Consider the following 25,386-nt stretch of genomic DNA (forward strand, 5'->3'; position numbering starts at 1 on the left):
TAGTAAAAGGTTAGAGAAGAGTGAGGAATAAGAGGGAGAGAAAAGAGTCAGGAGTGAGAGGAAGAGAGAAGTGAGAGTGAAGAGTGAGAAGTGACAGAGAGAGAGAGAAATTAGGATTGAAGAATGAGGGGTGAGGGAAGAGAAAAAAAAAAAGAAAAAATAAAAAAAGAAAAAGTAAAAAAAATAATAAAAATAAGAAGAGAAATAAGAAAAGAAAGAAGAAGAATGAGCAGTTAGAGGGGAGAGAGAAGAGTGAGGAGTGAAAGGGGAGAGAGAAGAGTGAGGAGTGAAAAGGGAGACAGAAGAGTGAGGAGTGAAAGGGGAGAGACAAGAGTGAGGAGTGAAAGGGGAGAGAGAAGAATGAGGTGAAAAAGGGGTGAGAGAAGAGTGAGGAGTGAAAGGGGAGAGAGAAGAGTGAGGAGTGAAAGGGGAGAGAGAAGAGTGAGGAGTGAAAGGGGAGAGAGAAGAGTGAGTAGTGAAAGGGGAGAGAGAAGAATGAGGTGAAAAAGGGGTGAGAGAAGAGTGAGGAGTGAAAGGGGAGAGAGAAGAGTGAGTAGTAAAAGGGGAGAGAGAAGAATGAGGTGAGAAAGGGAGAGAGAAGGGTGAGGAGTGAGTGGGAGAGAGAAGGGTGAGGAGTGGAGGGAAGAGAGAAGTGTGAGGAGTGAGAGGGAGAGAGAAGAAGTGAGGAGTGAAAGGGGAGAGAGAAGAGTGAGGAGTGAAAGGGGAGAGAGAAGAATGAGGTGAGAGAGGGAGAGAGAAGAATAAACAGTTCGAGGGGAGAGACAAGAGTGAGGAGTGAAAGGGGAGAGAGAAGATTGAGGAGTGAAAGGGGAGAGAAGAATGAGGAGTGAGTGGGAGAGAGAAGAGTGAGGAGTGAAAGGGGAGAGAGAAGGATGAGGAGTGGAAGGAAGAGAGAAGTGTGAGGAGTGAGAGAGAGAGAAGGGTCAGGAGTGAGAGGGAGAGAGAAGAAGTGAGAGTGAAGAGTGAGGAGTGACAGAGAGAGAAATTAGGATTGAAGAATGAGGAGTGAAAGGGGAGAGAGAAGAGTGAGGAGTGGAGGGAAGAGAGAAGTGTGAGAAGTGAAAGGGGAGAGAGAAGGGTGAGGAGTGGAGGGAAGAGAGAAGTGTGAGGAGTGAGAGAGAGAGAGAGAGAGAGAGAGAGAGAAGAGTGAGGAGTGATAGTGGAGAGTAGAGGGGCAATCTTTGTTTACTCCATCTGTGAATATGAGTAGCCTATTGTGACATCATAGATGGCATTTCAATATCTGAACATTCCTCTATTCATTTTTATGCGTTTTTTTTTTTTTATTATTAAAATCAGGAAATCTAAACAACTCCAAAAATATATAGCGCAGCTCTCACTGCCGAGACCTTCGCAGTTTGAATGGAGTCTGTATGTTAAGCTGTTTGGGATGTGTTAATTACAGAAAACATGAGAAGAATGAAGAAGATAAATCAAGAATGAAAATAAATTGTTTTTCAAGCTTTATAATAAGAAAAATATATTCTCTGTTAACAAGGTTACAATTATGAGAAAGTACAGCACAATTTACCTAAACATGAAAAAAAGAATCCATAAAGATAGTAATACATGAATGTGTGTGTGTCATTATGCATGCATCCTCTCTGGAAGTAAATCAGCCCCTATGAGGCTCCTCCAGCCTATCACTCCACATTTGTCTTCTCCACCAGGGAAGAAGACATGTCTGCCCCCCTAATACACACACACACACACACACAGACAAACACAAACACACATGCACACACCGCTGCCTCAGCTCTTTCCCCATGCCTCTGTGTGTGTGTGCGTGTGTGTCTCCTCCAGTCTCTTCTCCTCTCAGCCTCCCCAGCCTATCTCCTTTAATTACTGCTTATGGCTCCCTGCGCCCACCACACAACCCCCACCCCCCCAAATCCCAGCTCTCTGTGGCTGAGGCTGGGGTTCTTTGTGCCTGTCGCCTCCATTGCTGGTGCCTTGCCTCCAGTCTCTGATCTCAGAGCAGTGTTGGCTTTCTGGTTCTTTGCAATTTGGGATGTGGAGAAAAGGTTTTAGAACACAGCTGATCTCAGACCAATTCTGATGGGCGCTGTCACAGCCCTGGAGCCCCCTGCAGAATAACGCTGAGAGTGAGGGAGATGAGGGAAAGCGCCAGACAGGCTCACAGCCTCCTCAAAGCAGCAGACTTTGATGCTGGGGCTGTGAAAGAGCCTGGAGAGGGGTGTGATTGCTGTGTGTGAGTGTGTGTGTGTGTGTGTGTGTGTGTGTGTGTGTGTGTGTACACACTCACGTGTGGCGTCTATCGATTGGTCTGTTTTCCAGAGCAGTGACAAGAAGATTGTTCATGAAGCACACAAACAGCATCTTTCGCCCAGTCCTTCTTAAATGCAAACCCAAACCAATCACAGAAAACCACAAAGGGGTCCTTCATAATTACATCAGTTTAGTTAAAAAAAAACCACTAATGCGCATGACTACGTGCATCAGTCCTTGGCTATCAGCCATGTGCATATTATGCTTTCGGTCTAATGAGCGTCTGTGTCCGTGTGTGTAATTGCTGTACGAGTGTGTTTTACAGTGGACCCTCTCCAGCGGTGCCAGTGAGGTAGAGTACCCTCCACACATGTCCTCAATGCCAGGCGGCTTTTTTAGCCAGTCTCCCTTTCCATTAATTAGCCTCTCCATTTTCCGCTGGCCACTCTGACATTTCCCCGCTGCTAATTCACTGATTAAGCCTATTAATGTGATTAGAGAGGCATTCCTAAGACAGCTGCCATTATATACATTATGCAAACGAAAGGAAGTCTAGTTGTCCTCATGATTCAACTGTTGTTCAAACAGCTGAATGCTAGAGAGGTTAGAGCAATATAAAACAGCAGTTTGTATCACCAAACTGTCTTGTTTAGCTGTTACTCTCCTGTGCTAGATCTGCTTCAGAACCAGGTGCTTCAGCACATGGACTATCCATTCACCATTCAGTGCTGCATTTCAGCTAACGAAGCAATGCTTTGTTACATTTCAGCATTAGCAGCTGTTCAGTGCTTTGTTACATTTCAGCACCAGGAGCTCTCCAGTGCTTTGTCACATTTCAGCACTAAGAGCTGTCCTCCTACCAAGGACTCTACTGCTTCACAATTCAGCACTGGGAGCTGTCCACTTTTTGTTACATTTCTACTTTTTTTTTTTGCTTTTCAGTACTAGTCTGACTGCATTTCATTTCAACTCTTAGAGGGGTTTTTCATTGCTTTGCTACTTTTCAGCACCAGAAGCTGTCCACACAGTCCTCACAAATTCTCAGCCAGCCTTTCAAGCGTATATTCTGTAAATATGCAGTAGCTGTAGATCTGTAGAACAATAACAGTCCTAATGATAAGCTACAGACATTAGCATTTTTGCCCTATTTTTTTTTTCATAACAACCAGAAAACTTTGGGCTCTTCAGGGGATTTCATCAAATCATAAACTGACAGTGACGGCATGTGCTGAGAGCGGAGATTGTCCTCATATACTGTGGGCTGGAATTAATTTTCCATGAGGCATGTTTTGCATTCCTTTAATTCATATTCTATACCAATCATACTCTCTCTCTCTCTCTCTCTCTCTCTCTCTCTCTCTCTCTCTCTCTCTCTCTGTCTCTCTCTCACACACTGAGACTGCTGCACACGCTACTGCACTCACATGGCTCTGTAGACTCTGTGGTCTAAGGGGAGAGCTTGGCAGGGAGTGACTAAGAACAGACTGTCTACAGCACAGCATTAATATAGTGGGGTGAGAGAGAGAGAGAGAGAGAGACAGAGAGCGAATAAAAGACATTTCCTTCATTTCTCACAGGCTGGAAATGGACGCTTTGCTGTAAGCTTGGGCAGCTTTTCTCTCGTCCTGGCGTGCGGAGGTTGGCTGGCTGCTGGAGAGAGAGGACCACGGTGAGTCTGGCACTGCCTGCTTCCTCCTCCACTCTTTTCGCTCTGCTGCTGCATTGCTTCTGGAGGCTCGATCTAGCTCGCTCTCTCTCTCTCTTTCTCTCTCTCTCTATCTCTCTCTCTCTCTCTCTCTCTATCTATCTCTCTCTCTCTCTCTCTCTCTCTTTCTCTTTCTCTTTTGCTCTCTCTCTCTGTGCCTCTTCATCTCTCACTATCCTCCTTGTCTGTCTGCCTTTCTCTTTCTCCCTCCCTTGTTCCCTCTCTCCCTCCCTCTCTCTCTCTCTCTCTCTCTCTCTCTCTCTCTCTCTCTCTCTCTCTCTCTCTCTCCCCACTAGAGCGGCTGCAGCTCCACTCCCTCTCCATCTCTCCAAGTGCTGGCGGATAATAACACAGACAGAGTGAGAGAGAGCGCAAACAAAGAAAGATTGATAGAGCGAAGGAGGAGAGGAGTGAACAGTGCTGGAGCAGTGGGAAAGAGAGAAAACAGTGGCAGGTGACGGAGGAGAGAAAGAGTGAGAGAGTGAGAGAGAGAGAGAGAGAGAGAGAGAGAGAGAGAGAGACAGTGTGTCGCCATTTCAGTAGGTTTCACTTTGTTTACTTCTTGTTTTGCGGTGCTGGCATTATGCGTTGTGATGACTATGTCTATGTTATGACTGTGTGTGTGTGTTTGTGTGTGTGTGTGTGCATATGTGTTTATGTGCTTGTTTATATGTGTGTATAGGTACTGTGTGTGTGAAGGAGGAAAGCAATATCCTGATACATTGATCAGGAAATTACTTGTGCATTCCATCACACTAAGCTGTGGATTAGCCGCTTCCAGGGGCTAAGTAAACTCTGGCTAATTGAAGCGTCTTCTAAGAGTTGTAAGGTGGTGGTTGTGGGGGGGGGGGGGGGTTGTTGGGGGCTGGTGACACAGTCGTTTGGTAACTTGGCTTGGTTTGCCTTGGTCAGCTCCTACTCAGGCTGACCAGTCATTTTCACATGGCTCGTGAGTGGTAACTTACAGGAGGTGGGAAAAGAAGTGCGAGCTACTGTGAAAGTTCAGCTGCTTGAACTTGTGTGAGTCTTGTTGGGCGAACTCGCCTCAGACTGGAAACAAAGGGAGAACTCCACAGGGGCTTCAGAGGCAGAAAAAGAAAGGTGAGGCACTAGTTCACAAAAGGTGAAGATTATAGGTTTTTTGTGCATATTTTATCTGCAACAGTTTTTTTATAAACCGAGCACAGCATTGTTGAATGGAATTTAATAAGAGCATTTGGCAGTGTTTGAAAGTTGGGCATGTGGAAGAATCTTGTTATTCATTATTTATGTTCATCAGCACTGAAACATTATTTATCAATAACCTACAGCAATGCTGGACAAACCACAGTCCAAATTCACGTGAAAGGGTAGCAATATTCAAATTCATTATTCATGAGTACAAGCATGAGAAGGTTCTTTATCAACTAAAAAAAACAATCCATGCCTAGAAAACAATGTAAAAAAGATTCAATTGGACGCTGTGTGCAGGGAAGAGTCGTAATATTCATAATTTATCAGAACAATTTGAGCAGTACGGTCCTGAAAAGTACTACTTTTACATGGAATCCATTCCAGTCCAAATGCCTGGACAGCTGCGGGAGAGAAGAGATAGAAGAGATTAGATGTAGAAGAGATCTGTTCATAATTCATATTTATAAGCAGAGAAAGGTTTCTTATCAATAAAATAAATAGATAAATAAATAAATAAATACAACTCAAATTCCTAGAAAACAATGTAATATTTGGAAGAGGCTGTTATTCATAATGCACAGAAACAAGGTTTAGAACACTGGTTTATGCAGAGCAGTGTGTGTGTGTGTGTGTGTGCTTGGAGGGGGAGTCTGTTAATAGGGAAAAGTTGCCCCTTGCTGCTGATGTGATAAGAGCCGTGCTGTTTGTGTGCTTCTGGTTAAGAGCAGAGTTCTGGGAGTGTGTCCCTGCAGCAGCTGCTGCAGATTCTCCACACACGTCACTTCAGATCTTCCCAAATGAAGGAGATGATTACATTCCACATCTAAATCTCAGCCAGTCAACAGGAGTTTCCCAGAAGTTCCTGCACTGTAACACACTCCTGTGCTGCGTTAGCCTGCGGCTGGGCTTAGAGACTGACAAGCGGCATAAACATTGGTGCATATTTAAAATGGAACCGTGTTTAAAAATGTATAATTGGGGGAGTTTTTCCAGCTGCTGTGTGTGTCTTTTGTGTTCTTTTTAATATATGTTTAGCATAACTTTGAGCCATATTTTAAAATGAAAGGCTCTGAAAGAAAGAAGCAGCCATGGTGTATGGGTTTGTGTGTGGCTGGTACTGAAGTGTGTTTGAATGTAATAAGCCAAGCTAGCTGAAGCAAAAGGGTTAAATTCTGACTTGAGGTCTGGGTTTTAGTTTATTCAGGTTTAGTATGAAGATGATTATGATTTTAATGTCAGAGTTTGTATACTCTGAGGTAGAACGTTAAATATACGGCTTATTATTAAGTTTGAGTATAAAAATAAAATTTGCCATGTCATAGGGAGAAGTGGAAATTTGGATTAAAACATGAAGAGGCAGTTACTGGTTTAAAATATGAGCATCAGCATGAAGCTATGAGAGAGAATATTTAATATTTAATACAGAGTTTTTTTTTATAAAATCTGAGGTAGAATTCTTCATGTGAGACTGATTATGAAATTTGAAGTAGAATATTTAATGTGAGGCTTATGAACACTGAAGAAGAATATTTCAAATGAAGCTGAATTTGAATTCTGTGGTAGAAGATTTCAGGCTGATTTAGAATTCTGAGGTAAAATATTTTGTTTTCCAATGAATATAAATTATAAGGTAGAAATTTTAATGTAAGGTGATTTATGAATTTTGAGGTATAAGATTTCATGTGAGACTGATTAAGACATTTCATGTGAGACTGATTATGAATTTTGAAGTAGAATATTTCAATTGAGGATAAATATGAATTGTGAGGTAGAATATCTCTTGTAAAGGTAGTTATGAATATTGAGGTATAGTATTTCATATGAAGAAGATTATGAGTTTTGTGGTAGAATATTTGATGTGAGGCTGATTATGATTATGGGACAGAGAGTTGGGGGTGGTACTCATTGCATTATGGAGACAGAGGCAAGACTTCAGAGAGGAATTCGCTGGTTTTATCTTCAGGACTTGCAAGAAAAATTCATCCATGGCTCAAGTGCACCTAACACTCAAATGCTCCCCAGGTGCCACCGGCAGCCCACTGCTCCGGTTGTGTGTGTGTTCACTGCCACTAAGGTGTATGACTAAAAACTGCTGAATTGAACTCCTCCACTTTTATATTTTGAGGTAGAATATTTCATGTCAGGCTAACTATGAGGTTGAGGTAGAATATTACATTTGAGGCTAATTATGAGTTTGAGGTAGAATATTGCATGTAAAGCTAATTATGAGTTTGAGGTAGAATATTACATGTGAGGCGAATTATGAGTTTGAGTTAGAATATTACATGTGAGGCTAATTATGAGTTTGAGGTAGAATTTTACATGTGAGGCTAATTATGAGTTTTAGGTAGAATATTACATGTGAGGCTAATTATGAGTTTGAGGTAGAATATTACATGTGAGGCTAATTATGAGTTTGAGGTAGAATATTGCATGTGAGGCTAATTATGACTTTGAGGTAGAATATTTCATGTTGTGCTAATTATGAGTTTGAGTTAGAATATTACATGTGAGGTTAATTATGAGTTTGAGGTAGAATATTGCATGTGAGGCTAATTATGAGTTTGAGTTAGAATATTACATGTGAGGCTAATTATGAGTTTAAGGTAGAATATTGCATTTGAGGCTAATTATGAGTTTAAGTTAGAATATTACATGTGAGGCTAATTATGAGTTTGAGGTAGAATATTACATGTGAGGCTAATTATGAGTTTGAGGTAGAATATTGCATGTGAGGCTAATTATGAGTTTGAGGTACAAAATTACATGTGAGGCTAATTATGAATTTGAGGTAGAATATTACATGTGAGGCTAATTATGAGTTTAAGGTAGAATATTGCATGTGAGGCTAATTATGAGTTTGAAGTAGAATATTACATGTGAGGCTAATTATGAATTTGAGGTAGAATATTACATGTGAGGCTAATTATGAGTTTGAGGTAGAATATTACATGTGAGGCTAATTATGAGTTTGAGGTAGAATATTACATGTGAGGCTAATTATGAGTTTAAGGTAGAATATTGCATGTAAGGCTAATTATGAGTTTGAGGTAGAATATTGCATGTGAGACTAATTATGAGTTTGAGGGAGAATATTACATGTGAGGCTAATTATGAATTTGAGGTAGAATATTACATGTGAGGCTAATTATGAGTTTGAGGTAGAAAATTACATGTGGGGCTAATTATGAGTTTAAGGTAGAATATTGCATGTGAGGCTAATTATGACTTTGAGGTAGAATATTGCATGTGAGGCTAATTATGAGTTTGAGTTAGAATATTACATGTGAGGCTAATTATGAGTTTGAGGAAGAATATTACATGTGAGGCTAATTATGAGTTTGAGGTAGAACATTGCATGTGAGGCTAATTATGAGTTTGATGTACAATATTACGTGAGGCTAACTATGAGGTTGAGGTAGAATATTACATGTGAGGCTAATTAAGAGTTTGAGGTAGAATATTGCATGTGAGGCTAATTATGACTTTGAAGTAGAATATTGCATGTGAGGCTAATTATGAGTTTGAGGTAGAATATTACATTTGAGGCTAATTATGACTTTGAGGTAGAACATTGCATGTGAGGCTAATTATGAGTTTGAGGTAGAATATTACATGTGAGGTTAATTATGAATTTGAGGTAGAATATTGCATTTGAGGCTAATTATGAGTTTGAGGTAGAAAATTACATGTGAGGCTAATTATGAGTTTGAGGTAGAATATTGCATGTGAGGCTAATTATGAGTTTGAGGTAGAATATTGTATGTGTGGATGGGTATAAATTATGAGGTAAAATACTTAATGTGATGTAGATTATGAAATTTGAAATAGAATATTTCATGTTGTGCTGATTATCAATAGCGAGGTAAGATATTTCATGTGAAACTTACTGTTAATTTTGAGGAAGAAATTTTCTTGTAAGAATGGAGTTTTGAGGTAGAACATTTAGGAGTAGTGGGACTGATTATGAATTTTGGAAATAGAATTTTGCATAGAATTTTAACCTGATTACAACCTGAAGCTGAAAAGTTGTGAGCTAAACAGTATTACACTTTATATGTTCTATCATGGAAATCATGAATTATGAGACAGAACATTTGATTTAAGTTTGAGGTAGAGTTTGAAGTAGAAGGTACAGTATGTTGAGATGAACTGTGAACATAATGAATTTTTAGGTGTATCCGCATTGAATAATAAATGAGGCTGATTATGAGGTTTGATTCAGACTTTATACATCAGTGAAGTTTGTGAAGGTGTCTAATATATTTTGAAGTTTTAACACATTTTAGTGTTAAAGTCAATTATAAACTTTAAGGTAAAACTTCACGGCAGAAGGTAGAGGTAGACGTTTTAGAAAGAACTCACTGTACAATTTAAGGAAGAAATTTATTTTGAGGGTGATTAAGAATTTGAAGGCAAAATATGTTGTATGAGTCAGACTGTGATGATGGCTCAGAAAAAATGTTTTATTATGGAGCAAAGGCAGAAATTGAAACTGAAAAAACACTAGGCAGCACATGTAATATTAGACTGATCCTCATTTTTAAGTAAATATTTAGAATTATATAAAAAATTGAGGTAGAATTCATCATATGAGGCATGCAGATTTTTTTGAGATGCATGGCACCTCATGGAACTTGCTTGTAACTAGCTCATAACTCCAATACTCATCCACTCACTCACTCATTTACTCATATTCTCAATCTCAAACATACTCGTCAGTCACATACTTTCACTCAGTCACTCACTCATTCACTCACATGCATACCTAAATACTCCCTAATTCATGTACTCACTCACATTTAGGAACTGCTCCACAAGAGGGCGCTTTTCAGGATTTACTGTGAGGAAAACTGTGAAGAGTTAGATGGCATTTTGAGGTACATACTGTAGAATAAAGCTGAGATAAAACATTCTATTTGATTATGAACATTGAGGACAAATTAGTTATTTGTGGCAGACTGAGCACTGGGGGAGTTTTAAAATAGAGCTAATTTATATTCAGCCAGACCATTTAATTTGAGGCTGATAAAATTCCAAACGTCCCGTGAGGTAATCTGCGTATTCTGAGGTAGAAAATATTGCGGCAGTTTTTTCATCACAGATGTAGGCTGTCGGGACTGAACGGGAAATGTGAGTAGAAACATGTAAACGGAGGCTGATTATGAGTTTGACGGTAGAAGGTTAAGAATAATTAGGCTTCGTGAGGTAGAATATTTAATTAGAGGCAGAATTAATTTTGAGGTAGACGTTTTCGTTTGGAGCTGATAATGAATTGCGAGCAGGAAGTTTAATATGAGGCTGATTATGAGTTTGGAGGCAGCAGGTTTAGTGCGAGGCTGATTATGTGTTCCTATGAGCAGATCTGAATGATGTGTCTGAAAGCTCCATGACCCCAGAGGGTTTCCCTGCCTCAGACAGCCAGGCTCAGTGAGTCATTAATAAGATAGCTGGCTGAGCGAGAGAGAGAGAGAGAGAGAGAGAGAGAGAGAGAGACACCCTGCCTGTTTCACAATGTTACAAGCTTAATGAATACCCCCCACCCTCACCCTCCCCAACACACACACACACACACACACACACTGTCTGATGTGCGGCAATGGTTTGGATAAAAATAGCCTCTTTGGTGAAGGCGGCTTGGGGAGGAACAATAGCAAGTGGATGGCTTTTCAGCTGGGCATAATGTACATGCATGACATAATTATCTCATTGGATTTCTGACCTGTTGTGTCCACACTTAAAGCTATAATATTCAACTCAGTCTTACCCCACACCATTGTAATTATCACCGTAACTTTAACGCAAACCTCTGCTGCCAGGTTTCATACATTTTTAGGTCAGAATTGTTTGCATTTCCGCTGAGATTCGCCACATTCTCTGCAATATGCAGAGCTTGAACAATTCCCCCTTAGCCATTTTGAATTGCATATGAGCTGCAGTGTTCCCTCGGTTGGGTTTTATTTTTTTGCAGAGGAGAATGCCACCTCCTGCAGTAACCCAGCTGTGTTTCCTTTGGTGTTCCTTGGATGCTATACCAACCCATCAAAGGGGATATATTGTGGGGTGGGGAAATCACTTGGTAATGTGCTTGTGCACATTAATGTGGGGATGTGGAGCCCACCAATAAAAAACAAAAACATCCATATGTTTTATTGGGGGCTGCCTAAGTCTGAAAATATGGGATAAAATGAGAAAAAAATTGTTGAATTTGAATAATCTCACCTCCACATTTGCTGGCCCCACATATGTGAGAGCACAAATATGAAGTTAAACAGAGCAAATCAAATACAAACATAAATAGATGAGTTCTGATTAAATGGAGAAAATGGGAATGGAGAAATAAAAAAGATTCAAGTGAAAATGGCTAAAAGCAAGAGCTTCTTCTCCTCGCTCCTCATTCCTGCATTCCTGGGCTCCCGCAATGAATTGAGCTTTGGCTCATTCTCATTTAAATGAAACCGTTCGTTCTTAGGGGGGGGGGGGGGGGGTTGGGGGGGGCAAAGGGGGAGAAGAGTGCTGTGGTGTTTGAGCCATGTCACAGACATTTCATTAAGATCTGTGCTCCCTTGTGTACAAGTGGTAGACTATGTCCCCTATAATAGCATTGGTAAGATAGAGGTTCTATCTGAGAGTCTTGGCATCATTGGGACAAGCTTATTTCATTCAAATCCTTCCCTATACCCAAGTGTATTGGACATTCATTCCTCATTAACACGCTCCTCTCCAGCAATTTCCATCCTTTGCAGTAGTCTGGGAGTGTGAATCTCTGGACTACCTGTGAACTTCCAGGCCCAGTGTAATGGATAGAGAGACGATGATGCATAATTGTATGTTTCACTAATTAGTATTTAAGATCAGGCTAATGTAGGCATTTAGCTCTCTGCATCCTCCTGAAATACTGGCTGTTCTACTGCTTGGCTCAGAATCTGTTTGAGTCTGTGTAATGATGTCTCCTCTTGCATAATAATTTTACCAGCTACATCTGACCACACGCTGACCAAGTCAGAGAACAATGAGAAGAAACTTCAGAGAATAGAAGGTCAGGAGAGGATCCTAAGACCATCTGGAGAAGCTCTGTTTTCCTTTTTAACTCGTCACTTTTTGCAGGCTAATTAAACTATGATCCTGGGGAAGGATTATGTGTTAAGTGTCCTCAGTGCATAATTCACAAGGGTCAGTGCATGACAGTCAAACTAGTGTTATCTTACCAGTTACAGTTATTACAGTTCTGCAAAGAACCAGGGCTTTTCAGCAGCAGATAAGTGGAACTGTAATTTTTTCACTATTGTATCAGTCCAGTACAGAAGGTTCTAGTGTTTTAGGGGGTGGAGTTTACTCAATGTTAGTCAAATCTAGTTCTACCATTAGCATGGTCTCCACTAATCACACAATGCAACCAACTGGATACCCACTGGATGTTGTCAAAGAGTAATTATCACAATATCATTGGAGAGATCAACACATTTGTAGGAGAGCACTAAGTATCTAAGTTCCATTTTGTTAGCGAACATATGCCCACATTGATTGCAGCACTTATATCATTGCCACTATCACATATTCTTGTATCTCCATTTTGGCTGAGGTTGAGTTTCCCAACAGCTGTTTGCATAGTGTTAAGGACCAATAGGAATGCGACAAAATGACTTTGTTAAAAAAAAAGTGTTGCTAGATAAACTTACTCTGAATTTTGGAACATTTTGTCTCATGCAGTTACTTTTTCAGAGATACAAGATTTTCTTCAGACAGAGAAAATAGTGTTCCACATCAGCCAACGGGTTAAGACAGATCGGCAGTTCCAGCTCTCTGAAGCAGGCAGAAAATAAAATGGAACTAGAATCTCATAATGAACTAAGAGATGTGTGCTGTACTTTGCTTTTGTGAGATACCTGCTAAGAGCTGAAGAAGTAGAGGAACGAGAGCACCATATGGTAGGCCTGTGGATTTAAGTTACTGCTGAAGAACAAAAAGAACAAAACAAAATGGGAAAAAAGCAGATGGGGGAGCTTTATCTAGGGCTTTCGTTTTCTCTCTGTTTCTTTCTCGCTGGCTCTTTTTAGGGCCATTCTTTTTTTTCTACACTGAGTACAGCCTGGTTATTTGTATGAAGGCTAGGGTTGTTTAGATGATGCTGTGCTCCTACTGCGTTTCCATGGGAAGCCCACATCTACGTATATGACACACTGCTGCTGTGACCTAGTTGAAGAGAGAGAGAGTGAGAGAGAGAAAGAGAGGCTGTAGAGAAGAGAAGGATGGCCCTGGCTGTATCCCAGCAGGCACTGCACAGTAAACAAATTCAGCCTTGGCATTCACCCTCAGTAAACAGCTGGAATTCAGCAGAGGCCTCAACTGGGTCATCTTCTAATGGCAAATATTGAACACAATGGAGCCATGCAGCTTTACTTCACTGGACTCATCTGTTGTCTATGAACACACCTCGCTGCAGCTCAATACTGTGTGTCACTGAAGATTTGATAGTTTACTGTTCGCTCTCATAACTTTGTAAATTCCATACGAGTGTCAGTGTAGTTTTTACTTAATTACTATTAAGAGCTGAATGACAAATCCACCATAAAATAAAACTAATCATACCCTCTTAACCACATCTAACATGCAACAAGTTACAGTTTCCTTCATATTGAATTATTCATAGTCACAATTCTTTGAAAACTTCAAATGTCAGAGACCACCTTCAGTTAATTTGCTTTCCAGTCAAAAATGCCATAAAGTACACATCATTTCTCACCATCAGCAAAATGCAGAAAGCACAGGTCTGTATTCAACAAGCAGTTACAGTATCACAATATTTAATGTGAGTTTAACCATGGCCTTAATTACAGATCCCATTTTCACTGGACACTTGTTTCTACTCTCTCAAAGCAGTCAGCATCTCCAAAGTTCAGTCTTATTCTGCATATAGTTCCTTTTCTGAAGAACAGAATTACGTTTAATTCTTCCACTGTATTTGTTCTGTACCGTTAGGTGCCATTGTGTACGAAAGGTGCTCTAGAAATAAATTTGCCTTGCCTTACCGTGGACATTTTTTCCACTTTTTCCACTCCAATTCTTTGCACTTTTACTTTTCCATAGATGTATCCTTATTATTAAACCACCGTTGTCCAATACAGCTCCTGAACTTTAAAGCCATTTGAAATGGGATTGAACTGAAGGATGGTTTTGTTTTTCTGCAGTACTTTTTCATTATTCTAGACTATCATCGCTCAATTATTGTAGGATTGGATTGGATCATTTGGATGCTGTCCATGAACTAAGCCTAGAAAACCATTGGCTGCACGGAGGCTTGGTGGTGAGCACGTTTGCCTCCCAGCGCTGGGATCTTGGGTTCAAGTCCTATCTGTCTGGAGTTTCCACGTTCTCCCTGTGTCTGCGTAGGTTTCCTCCGGGGTCTCTGGTTTCCTCCCACAGTCCAATAACTTGGAGGTTAGGTGAACTGGCTTCTGTAATAACACTCCTGGTGTGTGAGTGAATGAATGTCTGTATGTGTGTGAGTGAATGTGTGTGTGCCCAGATATGGATTGGCGCTCTATCCTAGGTGAAGCCCTAGTGCCTGATGTAGTCCTCCAGGTGGACGGTGGTTTCAGGTTGAGAGTACGCTGTGTGCATTTGGATGCTGCTTCTCGCCAGTGTGTGTGTGTGTGTGTGGATTGAGTGTTGAATGGAATGGCGTTCTGGGCAGTGTTGATTGTAAAGCGTTGGTGCAGCGGGTAGTGTCGCAGTCACACAGCTCCAGGGACCCACCGCGACCCTGAATTGGATAAACGGTTACAGATAATGAATGAACAACATTCCTTTATTATATGCAAATATTTACTCACATTTAAAGTCAAAATATTCAAAATAAAATACCTACAGAAACTTTCTAGAGCACATCCAGTTCACTTTACTGTAGCTGAATCTATGGCAGGCCTTCAGTGTCTACAATGACTACAGTACATTGTCATGCAGCACACAGAACAAAGTCCAGTCTGAACAGAGAGAGAGAGAGAGAGAGAGAGAGAGAGAGAGAGAGCATGTGTGTGAGTGCAGTAACCCAGTTAGATATCTCAGCAGGTGCATTAAAACACGATTCTTCTTCACAGCCGTCTGATGATGATGATGATAATTCGGTGGTAGCTAAGAGCGGCTCTCTCCACCTGAGCGGGTGTAGCGTGTGGAGGCTGCTCTGCTGCTGTTTAGTGAATGTGAAAATGGGTAAATGAGGGAAGCGAAAGGAGCGCTATCATTGGCGTCCTGCTCTTTGAATGAGAAAAGGCCTCTTTGTGAGACGGGGGCATTTTTCCTAATTACTCATCTCAGGTGATTATAAAAGCTCTCGCTACACTCCACATATAACGGGAGGTAAAGGATGCTATAGAGTACATTAGCAAGCCAAAAATGGGACGAGCGGAGTGATTATCGACAGAGAGACAGGTTGCGGGGTTGTTTTTGTACTGTCGTATGACCAGAATAAAGGGGGTATTTGAGCTGGGTAGGAACATATGTGATGGAGTTACTATGACTAATTTGGTCAGCTGATCTACTTAGCTGAAATATTAGGCATGATTGGATGAATTATTATCATTACCAATACAAACCACACAAGAAAGTTTCAGTGGGAGTTTCTTTAATAAATAAAAAAAACCTTTACAGACAGGAACTTGTCAGTAATATACTTTGAGTCCTCGTCTGTATCCCCTTTAACTAATTCAGGTCTGTGACCAACAGGAGTTCAAATACATGCAGTTCCATGTCATAATAAAATGTATCAGCACATGATACTGCAGCTTTCAGTTTTCTGCAGTGTTTACTAAATCTGTGTGTTTTTGCTTTTACTGGTGGATGCACAGTAGTCGAATATCAGATCTGTGTTTATTGACTTCTATATCAGCGGCTCTGGTAGCAGTCAAGGTTTCGTTAGCAGATATAGGTAGACTCCCAGTGGTTGTAGGAAGTGCTTACTGTGTGCAATGCATGCTGGGAATTGTAGCTAATTATACTGAACTGGACCAATGTACTGGTTATATACCAGTTACGCTTTTTTATTAACTACAATCGTGACTCTGAGCCCTTACTTTTAAGACTGTCATTTCTAAAGCTTAGCTTTTGGACCCAGATCTTCTTTTAATTCAGCATTGTATGTTCTTTTCAAAGCATGAGGTCTAAGATTCTTTGGCCTCTCGATAGCCACCATGAAGCAAGCCAATTTAAGTTACATAACAGCAGCTTCAAATATGAAGATTTAACTAGGAACCACACGCATATCAAACAGGAGGGCTTTTCAATCAGTGGCATATTGTGAGAACAGTTCTGACGTGGACACACACACACACACACACACACACACACACACAGTAAGGACTGATCAGCCTGTAAATTAAGGAGCTGGCTCCAGGGTTTCTTTCCAGACAATGTTTAGGAGTGTCGGCCAGGCAGGCTCAGGGAATGAGTCATGAAGTGGGAGAGCTGTTATTTTTACCGTACATACACAGACACACACACACAGAGAAAGAAACACACAAACACACGCACATCGGCCATGCCTCACACAGGCCACTGTACAATTGGCTCACTGGAGACATTTCTGCACAGGACGATATGAGGCAACACCTCCATTAGAGTCCAGTGCAGGCCCCAGAGCATGGTGACTCAGCTAAAACACACCGCTAATTATTCATTAAAGCCCAATGCCCCCACCAGAACACATCACACAACAGTGTTCCCCCTCCGCACATGTAGGCATGTCATTAGAAAATGGTTTTTAACTAGATGTGTCATTTTCAGCATTCTTTTTTTTTTTACGTAAACAGAAGAAAGTTTAATGTGGAGAAAAATGACACATTATATTATTACATGTAATTATGCACAAGCCCCAAGTCTACATTATCTCTGAGTATGAGGGGAGAGAGAGAGAGCGAGAGAGAGAGAGAGAGAGAGAGAGAGAGAGAGAGAGAGAGAGAGAGAGAGAGAGAGAGATCCTGTCTTAGCTGGTGGTAATTAAAGCACGTCCTTCTCGGCGGGATGCAACAGAGGTCTAGCTGATTGCTCCGTGGCATCGCCATCTCTAAATGTGCTACGAATGAGACAGACAGGAGCTAGGGAGCGAGTGAGAGAGAGGGAGAGAAAGTGGGGAGCTGCATGCTGATTAAAATCGTATTTCCTCTCCAGCTCGGCCCAATCTGGCCTGATTTGCCTCGCTGATTAGCACTCGCTCGTGACAAAACCAGGAGACATAATCAAGAGCAGGAAAACTGCCCACTGCTGTTCACTCCATCTCAAGTGAAAGAGCAGGAAAAGTTTTTTTTAAAGTGCTATATCATGGAAACATATGCCCTGTTTTTTTTTAGATAAGAATTTGATGTTTTACATAAAACATTATTACACTTTCAAAACATACCACTCACTCGCCCAGTTCTGTTTATGTATGCTAATGTTTAACTTACTGTTGTGATGTCACCACCGTTATATCATCCGACACATCATTATAGCAGCTAAGCCACACCCATTCATAAATGACATGTGGAGATTCAGCCTGGGCTACTTTTTAAATGAAGGCTAACACAAAGCAGCTTTTATTTTAGGTATTTCCTCTCCCGCTGCTCTCCCACTAAAGTCTTTGTGGTATTCACCCTCAGTAACCCCCCCCCACACACACACACACACAACTTTTCTTATTGCTCCGTCACGTTGTGAAGAATAGCGCACACACCCCCCATTTCTTTGCTGCTGTGACAAAGGCTGGCGGTATTGGTATCAGTATTGGTATCGGTACCGATATTGGCGATACTGGATTTACTGTATTTACTTGGTATTGGATCGATACCAAAATTCCCAGTATCGCCCACCTCTACTTTGTTACACTTAGTTATGCCCACTATTAGGATTATAGCAGTTTGGCTCCGCCCACTTTGAAATTACGTAGAGTACTGTTACCGCAGAGATCAAGAAAAAACATTGTGCTGTTCCTGGCTGTCACGAAGGATTATTTTGTTTGTCTGTTATTGACATTCCAAGGCATTCCCATAGCAGGTTTATTTTAATGAAACGTGTTGTGAAATGTGCACATGGTGATTGTGTCTGCTTCATACATTCATTTTACATTTATGGCATTTAGCCGATGCTAAAAAATAAACATAATAATAAACATAGAATATACAGCTTTTTACTTCCTATATATGATGTTGGACGTCTTTTGAACTGCAGTAGAGCTTTGCAAGAATGCAGCACATTCTCTGAACAGCTGCGTTGGTTCGACCGGAGGTTTCAAAAGGAGAAAGGAGTTTTTTTTTCTGCAGCAAAATGGACTCTGGATGGGCCTGAAGTGGACAAGATGGAAGTCTATATGGATCTATAATGTCAGCTAGCCGAGGTGTGTGCTGCAAGTCGATAGGGGTGCACCTTTCCAGCCCGCAGAAAGCATGCAGACGTGAGGTACGGACTGCCTGCAGGCTGCGGCGGTGCCGGGAAGGAGCTGTAATTATCAGGTTGTGTGTAAAAGCAGGCAGACAGGGCTGTGTCGGCCTGGACTGTGAACAAGCTAAGCACTGCAAAGTTCATCATGACATTTTCACCTCTATTGTGTGTCATGGCATGGCATTTCTCCAGCTTTATTTAGAGCAAGTGTGTGTGGTTTATCATATGAAAATTGCTTACTTGGGGGTCTTTTTCAGCTTCGTATTTGTCTATTTTCTACGAGGAACAGGTTTAATGGAGGGTTGCCGAGTTGTGTTGTTAAAACCCCTCACTATGTACTGATAGTATTCAAACGTCCTTGGTTGCACTTGACTAGAGGCCAAAAATCCTCTAACAATTTTGCAATGTCTGAAACCTTTTTTATGAACACATACTAAGCTAACTTTAAGGGTCAGTTGGTCATGGCCAGTTCAGAATGGCCCAGTCCTAAACAACCGCATGGATCAGTGCCCCAAAAGCACTCCTTTGTCCATGAAAAAGATTCTCTCTCTCTCTCTCTCTCTCTCTCTCGCTCTCGCTCTCCCTCCCTCCAAGGATGCAGTGTCTCAGGAAGGTTTCTCCTCTTCCGTCTTCGTGAGCGAAGACTTCCAGCACCTCGGTTGCCATTGACAACGTGTTGGTCAGATCTCCCGCAGTTGCCAGGCATCATTAAGACTTGGTGGCATGAGCTCCACTCTCCAGGAGCAGGCCTTATGCGCAGAAACAGCAATTAAAGCTCCTCTCAGCCTGATGGAGGAGAATGATAGCTCTAGGGGGCTGCTGAGGGAGAAGAAGGGATAGGAAGAATTGTTCTCCTGATATTGTGTGGAGTTGGATGAGATGGAGTGGCTGCCTGTTGAAGAGTTTCCAACTGCAGATGGTAACGTCCTCACGGACAATAGCCACATCAGCTCTGAGTGGCATTCAGCCACAAGATGCTGGTTTTCGGATGTTTTTCTGCTGTTTTATTGTTTCCAGTTTTTTTTTTTGTTGTTGTTGTTTTTTTTGTTTTTTTTGCAATTGCTGGTGAATTATGCCATTTTAAGTTTGCTCACCTATTCTCTATTAACTCCCTGAGAGCCTTCTATAGATACCCTGTATGTCCATCTGTTACAAATATATCTGATATGAACTGAAATGAGTTCAAACATACACGTGAACTCTTGTATCTTCATAATAAAACACTGGAAAGGGACACTCTGGAGCAGCTGCACATGAGCAGATGAACTGTGAAGTGACTGTTGTAACTAATTATCCAGGACTAATAGTCCAGCTTCAGCATGTGACCTCACTAGTCACAGAATACAATCAAATTCTCATACATCTTTAAATGAAGGGCAGGGCGCATTATTCTGACCAATAGATGAGCAGTGTCCACAAACTTTTGGCCATGTAATGGACCATTCTAGCCAGCAGACTTGTAGTAAAGCCTAATGCCAGGCAGCAGCTCCCACCAAAGGCACAGGAGACTATGTTCTTATTATAACCTCTGGTTCCATAACCAGTCATGTGGCTAATAATGAAGCGCTGTAGTGTGTTTGTGTTCAGAGAACAAATGAAATTCTGAAAACACCATTAGCCCCAACTCACAGCAGTTAGACCTGATGAGAATTCTCACCGGTGACTATGCAAGCGTCTGTGAAGCAAGGCAAAGACACAAACCCACACCCATACGCACACAAACACAAACACAAACGCACACGCATACATTCCACAGTCACATTGAGTGAGTCAGGCCGTCTGACGCAGGTAGGGATAAGTCTGGAGCCCTCGTCAAGCTTCTCACTGAGACTCCAGTCTCCGCCAATCAGAGAGCACGCTCTCTTTTATTTATTTGATTGTCCCCTTGAGTGCTGAGCGGAAGCCCATGAGGAGGCGTGCTTTCATTCTTCTGATGGGAGAGCGGAGAAATGAATGATATCTCGTGACACATGGTAGTTTAAGGGCTCGGCTGGACATGATGCCTTCTGAAGTGAGGAGAGGGAACAACCAGCCAAGCAAATCCAACCGGTCACACCACATAAACGCCGATCCATCTGAGGGACACTCACACCAGCGGAGACGTGTCCAACAAACAAGTTCGGTATTGACTTCAAATAAGGATTTGGGCTCCTAAGACTGATAGCTCCTGTCCGCAGTAATGTGGAGGAGAGTGAAATTGGCTTGCAGAGCTGTGAGAGAGCTCTGGGGTTTTGTGTGTCTGACATACTTGGCCCAGTTCTACTGAGCACACAACACACACACACACACACACACAGTCTTGTGTGCTGAATGGGAGGAAGTGAGTGCATGGTGGTGTCCTGCAGCTGAAGCATTTGGGAGATGAATTAGCTGCGACATCACTGTGGAGCGATAGAGGACATGCTCTCAGCTCACTGCAGCACAACTTTACCAACAGCGCGTGTACAAAGTCCATTTTGCTGCAGACGGATTAAGGACTACAATCCTCTGTTGCATGAAAATGCACTACATACTGAGTGGCTACCGTATGAAATACAGCAGTGGCATTATTAAGAAAGGAGGAGGAGACAGTTCACCGAATTCATGTAGCTTTTGTCAGATTTAGGCACTGATTTTGAGTGTTTGTGAACCTTTACTGTGGGGTTTAGTTTTGTATTTAAAGGCCTTTTTCCGTTCTAACAGATAAGAGTCTGGTCTTGTATGAGTGGAAATAACTGCCCAGGGGTGGGGCAAAGATGGCTGCCATGTGGATAGATGCTCACCGGCCATTTTATCCAAGTTAACTCTCTTATATATGTACACATATATGTACCCAGTTACAAACTGTATTATAAGTGAAGAGAAGATAGACCATTGCATAAAAACAGAATCAGAAAGCTCCAAAGCATCTGCTTGGAGTCCTACCAAGTGTAAACAACTGTAAACATCAATGTAGGGGCATAGCTATACTGTGTGTCTACTGAGGTAAACAGTTTTCAAACAATGCCATAGCCACTTTTTCACTCGTACTTTGGAGCTCAGAACTTGTGTAATACTCATGAGCCCAACATCTGGAGGAGATATGGGGGGGCTTCAGAGCTGCAGGTGTGCTAGGCTTTCATTAAGAGACTGTGTGTTGAGACAGTAGAGAAGTATGAAAACGTAAAAAGCTGCAGCCACTGCCTGTGCTGAGGGAGTGCGAGAAGAGGGGAGGAAAGAACAAATAGGGGAAGAGAGACAATGAGAAGTGAGTACAACAAGGAGAGAGAGAGAGAGAGAGAGAGAGAGAGAGAGAATATGGAGTAGATCTGTAAGTGTACAGTACACAGCGCTGTGGTGTGGCTCTGATGCTGTACGGCCCATTTTGAGAGCGGAGTACAGTATTATATTATGTCAGACAGAAGGAGTGTCAGCTGGATACTGTAGAGAAAAGTGTTTCCTCCACTTATGTCCAGACTGGGGCTGGACAGGGCAGCAATGGATGGAGCACAGCTGGGCTCTTATACACTGACCTGTACAGGAGAGGAGAGAAAAGGGCTTCATACTTCGCTCTGTCTCTACTTTAATTGATGTTTTGTTGGAAAGAGGTTTTTGTGTGTGTGTGTGTGTGTGTGTGTGTGTAGTAGGAGGTTATGTGGTCTCCACAAAAAGACATCCTTTCAACAAAAATGAATGGGACCTTTTTGTAATCGCTCAGCAGCTTTCAGGGCACCTCCCCACCATTTGAAGGAGTCTTGTGTGACCGGCCTTGGAAATCTCTCCCTCTCACAGTCTCTATGTATCTCTTTCATACTCAGTCTTTTTTCTCTCCCACTCTCTATCACACACTCATATAGTATGGTGCAAAAGTCAGAGACCACCCGTCTAGTTTCTCATTACAAGCCAAGCCTATCATTATGCATTTCTGCAACATCTGAACAGGCACAAATCAAATCAGAGCGATCACTTTTTTTGATCCAAGCGATCCCGAACCACATCGGTAACTTTGAGGGTCAGCCAATTGTTCAGAGAAGAACCAGAAGTTTCTTTAGATTTTATTTTCTCAGTATTGGCTTCCTGAGAGCTCTGCGTTCTTTCAGACCCATAGTGTAGAAATCAGAAGGATGGACAAACCAAGCGCGTATACACCCAGTCAGCCAGAGCTGATTGCCCACGTGCGAGTGCACTGTCACACTCTTCTTTCTGACTGTTCTGCACAAACGCACATTCCCGCGAGTCGGATTCAGAGCTTTGACAATCATCCCGTATGTGGGAAATAAATGTCGGATTCTGTTTGAACCGATGCAGGATGCGTTTTCTCCTGTATTTTTGAAGTACCCTCAGCTGGAGGGAGGGGTAGATGCTCCTGCTAAACAGAGAACGCTCAGCAGCCATGGTTAACTGTCCATCATCTAGTCCTGCAGTCAATAGAGACACAGGATACAGATTCTCAGATCTGACATGTAAATGTAAAGCTTGATAACTACTCTGCAATTCTGCATTTGTTTCCCTATAACCTTATCTTATTTTGACATCCGCTGTAAATTTCCTGGTCTCTAACTTATGCACAGTACCATGCTTATACAATACGTATGTCTGTCTTTTTTTTTTTTGTTTTGGTTTTTTTTTTTGTTTTTTTATGCGAACAATTAAAGCTAGAGATAAATAGCATTTTAATAATGATTTTCTCAGTTTGAGTGTTGACTGTTGACAGTCTTCTACATAGAATAGTAAAAGCTGACCAAAGTTTTGTGCTGTGGTCTGTTCACATTGATAAACCGGAGGAACTTTATTTATTTATTTATTTATTTATTTATTTATTTTACAGAAAATGACTTTTGAGGAAGAGTTGTGAGCACTGCACCAGGAACACTCTGAAAGCCCAGCACACAGGAGGAGCTTCATACACACCACCCTCAGTCACCTGATCTCAGGTACTCTTATTATCCACTGTTTATAATTTGCCTGCTTAGTTAATGGTAAGGTAATGCCTATGAGGACAGAGTCATGAATCAAAGAACCGATTCCTTTCAATAAATCAGATGAAGCTTTCCTATCATGACCTCACTTATCGTGGCTGAATGCTTTCATTTTTCACAGCTATGTTCAACCATGTAAAGTAAAGATTTTCTAGGGGAAAAAAAGTTGCTGCAAAGGAGGGAAAAACACCTACTCATTTCCTTGTTTGAATATATTTTGTGAGCATGGGTCCACAGACTTCTGGCCACATTTAACTATTGGAAAACAGTGTGCGAAATCATAGACTAGTTCACTGTAATGTATAAGAAACTGAAGGAAAATGATTTGATCATTTGATTCATTGAAGTATGCAGTTCAAAAGAATCGATTCATGAATTATGATGCAATCTTCTCATTTCTAATGGATGATATACCTGACATGTTATCCACAGAGAAGACAAAAGGCTTTATTTTTGAAAGCCCTAGTAAGTCATTGCCGTTGTGCATGTGCATGCACTGTATATGTAAAATCCCTGACCACACTCTAATATTCAACACTCATTGCCACTTATATCAGCTCCATTGACCATTCAGGAACACTAACACTCTACAGTTTGTAGTCCATTTGTTGCTTTGTATAACTCGTTAGCCCCTTTTTACCTTATTATTCAGTGGTTAGGACCCCTAAAACACCACAAAAAAGCAGGAATTTTTGGGCAGTGAATCATTCTCAACACTGCAGTGACTAACAATGTATGCAGAGCAACAGATGGACTCCCGTCTGTAAATGGAAAACAATAAAGTGCCCCTATATGGTCACTGGAGCTGATAAGGAAGACAATGCATGTATATTATTATACATAACTGGACACTCCAGGCAGTGTGAGTCAGTGTAGAGTGCCACATGCTGATGGTAAGCTCTGTTCTACAGATGGAGGTGGATGCAGCAGATAAACGCCACCGTACGCGATCCAAAGGTGTGCGAGGTACTTTGCACCTCACTGAGGCAGTGGCTGAACTCTTAAACCATACAAAAAAAAATCATAGCCCACTTTGTTCTTCACACTTAGCCTTTGATAAAATAAATAAACCACTGCTCACAGCCAGACTGTAGCTGCACTATTGACTTCACCAGCAGACTAATAGAAACATTGATGCTGATATTGATAGGATTGGACCCCATAATATTACTATGATACAGCTGATATTGATGTTTGCCCCGTCTAATTGTCTTTCCTTTTCTCCTCTTAGTTGCCGTGGAGACTGGAGCCCAGGAGCTGTTCAGGTTAGTTGGGATGTGATGAAAGAAACTTACAAAAAACAGGATTCTTTACACGTCACATTCGGTGAACCACTATGAAGTGGCTGTGATTGAATGACTCTCAAGGGTAAAAACACACATATACCGCAGGAAACTTGCTGAACATTCGAAAGAGCTTTTCATTTTCCACCCGTGGTGAAGAAGCTTCAAAAAGTAGGTGTATATGACACAGCCTCAGCTTTCAGCAGGGGTGGCAATGTGTCATGTTTGCTAATAGATATAATTAAAGTCCATATCCAGTCACTAATTAAACCACTAGGAACATATTGGTCATTAAAATGTCATATTTAAAAATGATTACAAAAAAAAAAACATAATTCCTTTCAACTGTCTTAGATGTAACTCTACTTCTTCACCTTCATTCAGTATGCATGGATCTATAAATATGCCCTTAGTCCCCAACCTTATCTCCAAAATCAATCTACAGCTTGTCTGCAGCTCAAAAACCCGGCCCCACAAGTTGAGGGGATTGTTTCTGTAGGTTTATCGTGTGATAATCCCTGGCTGTCTGAATGCACCCATTTGAGACTCTCTATGGAACACTGCATTTTTACAGTGGAAACTCTCAGCCAGGGTGGCACAGTGGCGCAGCAGGTAGTGTCGCAGTCGCATA

The 25,386-nt window shown here is 41.5% G+C and overlaps 1 protein-coding gene across 5 annotated transcripts in view; it reads left to right on the forward strand.

Annotated features, from left to right (window-relative positions):
- The first annotated feature begins 3,768 nt into the window (after positions 1-3,768).
- The window catches only part of myt1la (myelin transcription factor 1-like, a), a 77,540-nt gene continuing 55,922 nt past the window's right edge, over positions 3,769-25,386 (forward strand). For 3 of the 5 annotated variants that reach the window (XM_066676104.1, XM_066676108.1, XM_066676106.1), the window contains exons 1-5: positions 3,769-3,919; positions 4,252-4,409; positions 23,322-23,427; positions 24,384-24,438; positions 24,704-24,737. In XM_066676104.1, coding sequence (XP_066532201.1) covers positions 24,384-24,438; positions 24,704-24,737 — 89 coding nt within the window. In that variant the 5' untranslated portion in view covers positions 3,769-3,919; positions 4,252-4,409; positions 23,322-23,427. The remainder of the gene's footprint in view (positions 3,920-4,251; positions 4,410-23,321; positions 23,428-24,383; positions 24,439-24,703; positions 24,738-25,386) is intronic. The other 2 variants (XM_066676107.1, XM_066676105.1) reach the window with 2 other exon arrangements.

Source organism: Hoplias malabaricus, chromosome 7, assembly GCF_029633855.1.
Source record: "Hoplias malabaricus isolate fHopMal1 chromosome 7, fHopMal1.hap1, whole genome shotgun sequence".
NCBI classification, from domain to species: Eukaryota; Metazoa; Chordata; class Actinopteri; order Characiformes; family Erythrinidae; genus Hoplias; species Hoplias malabaricus.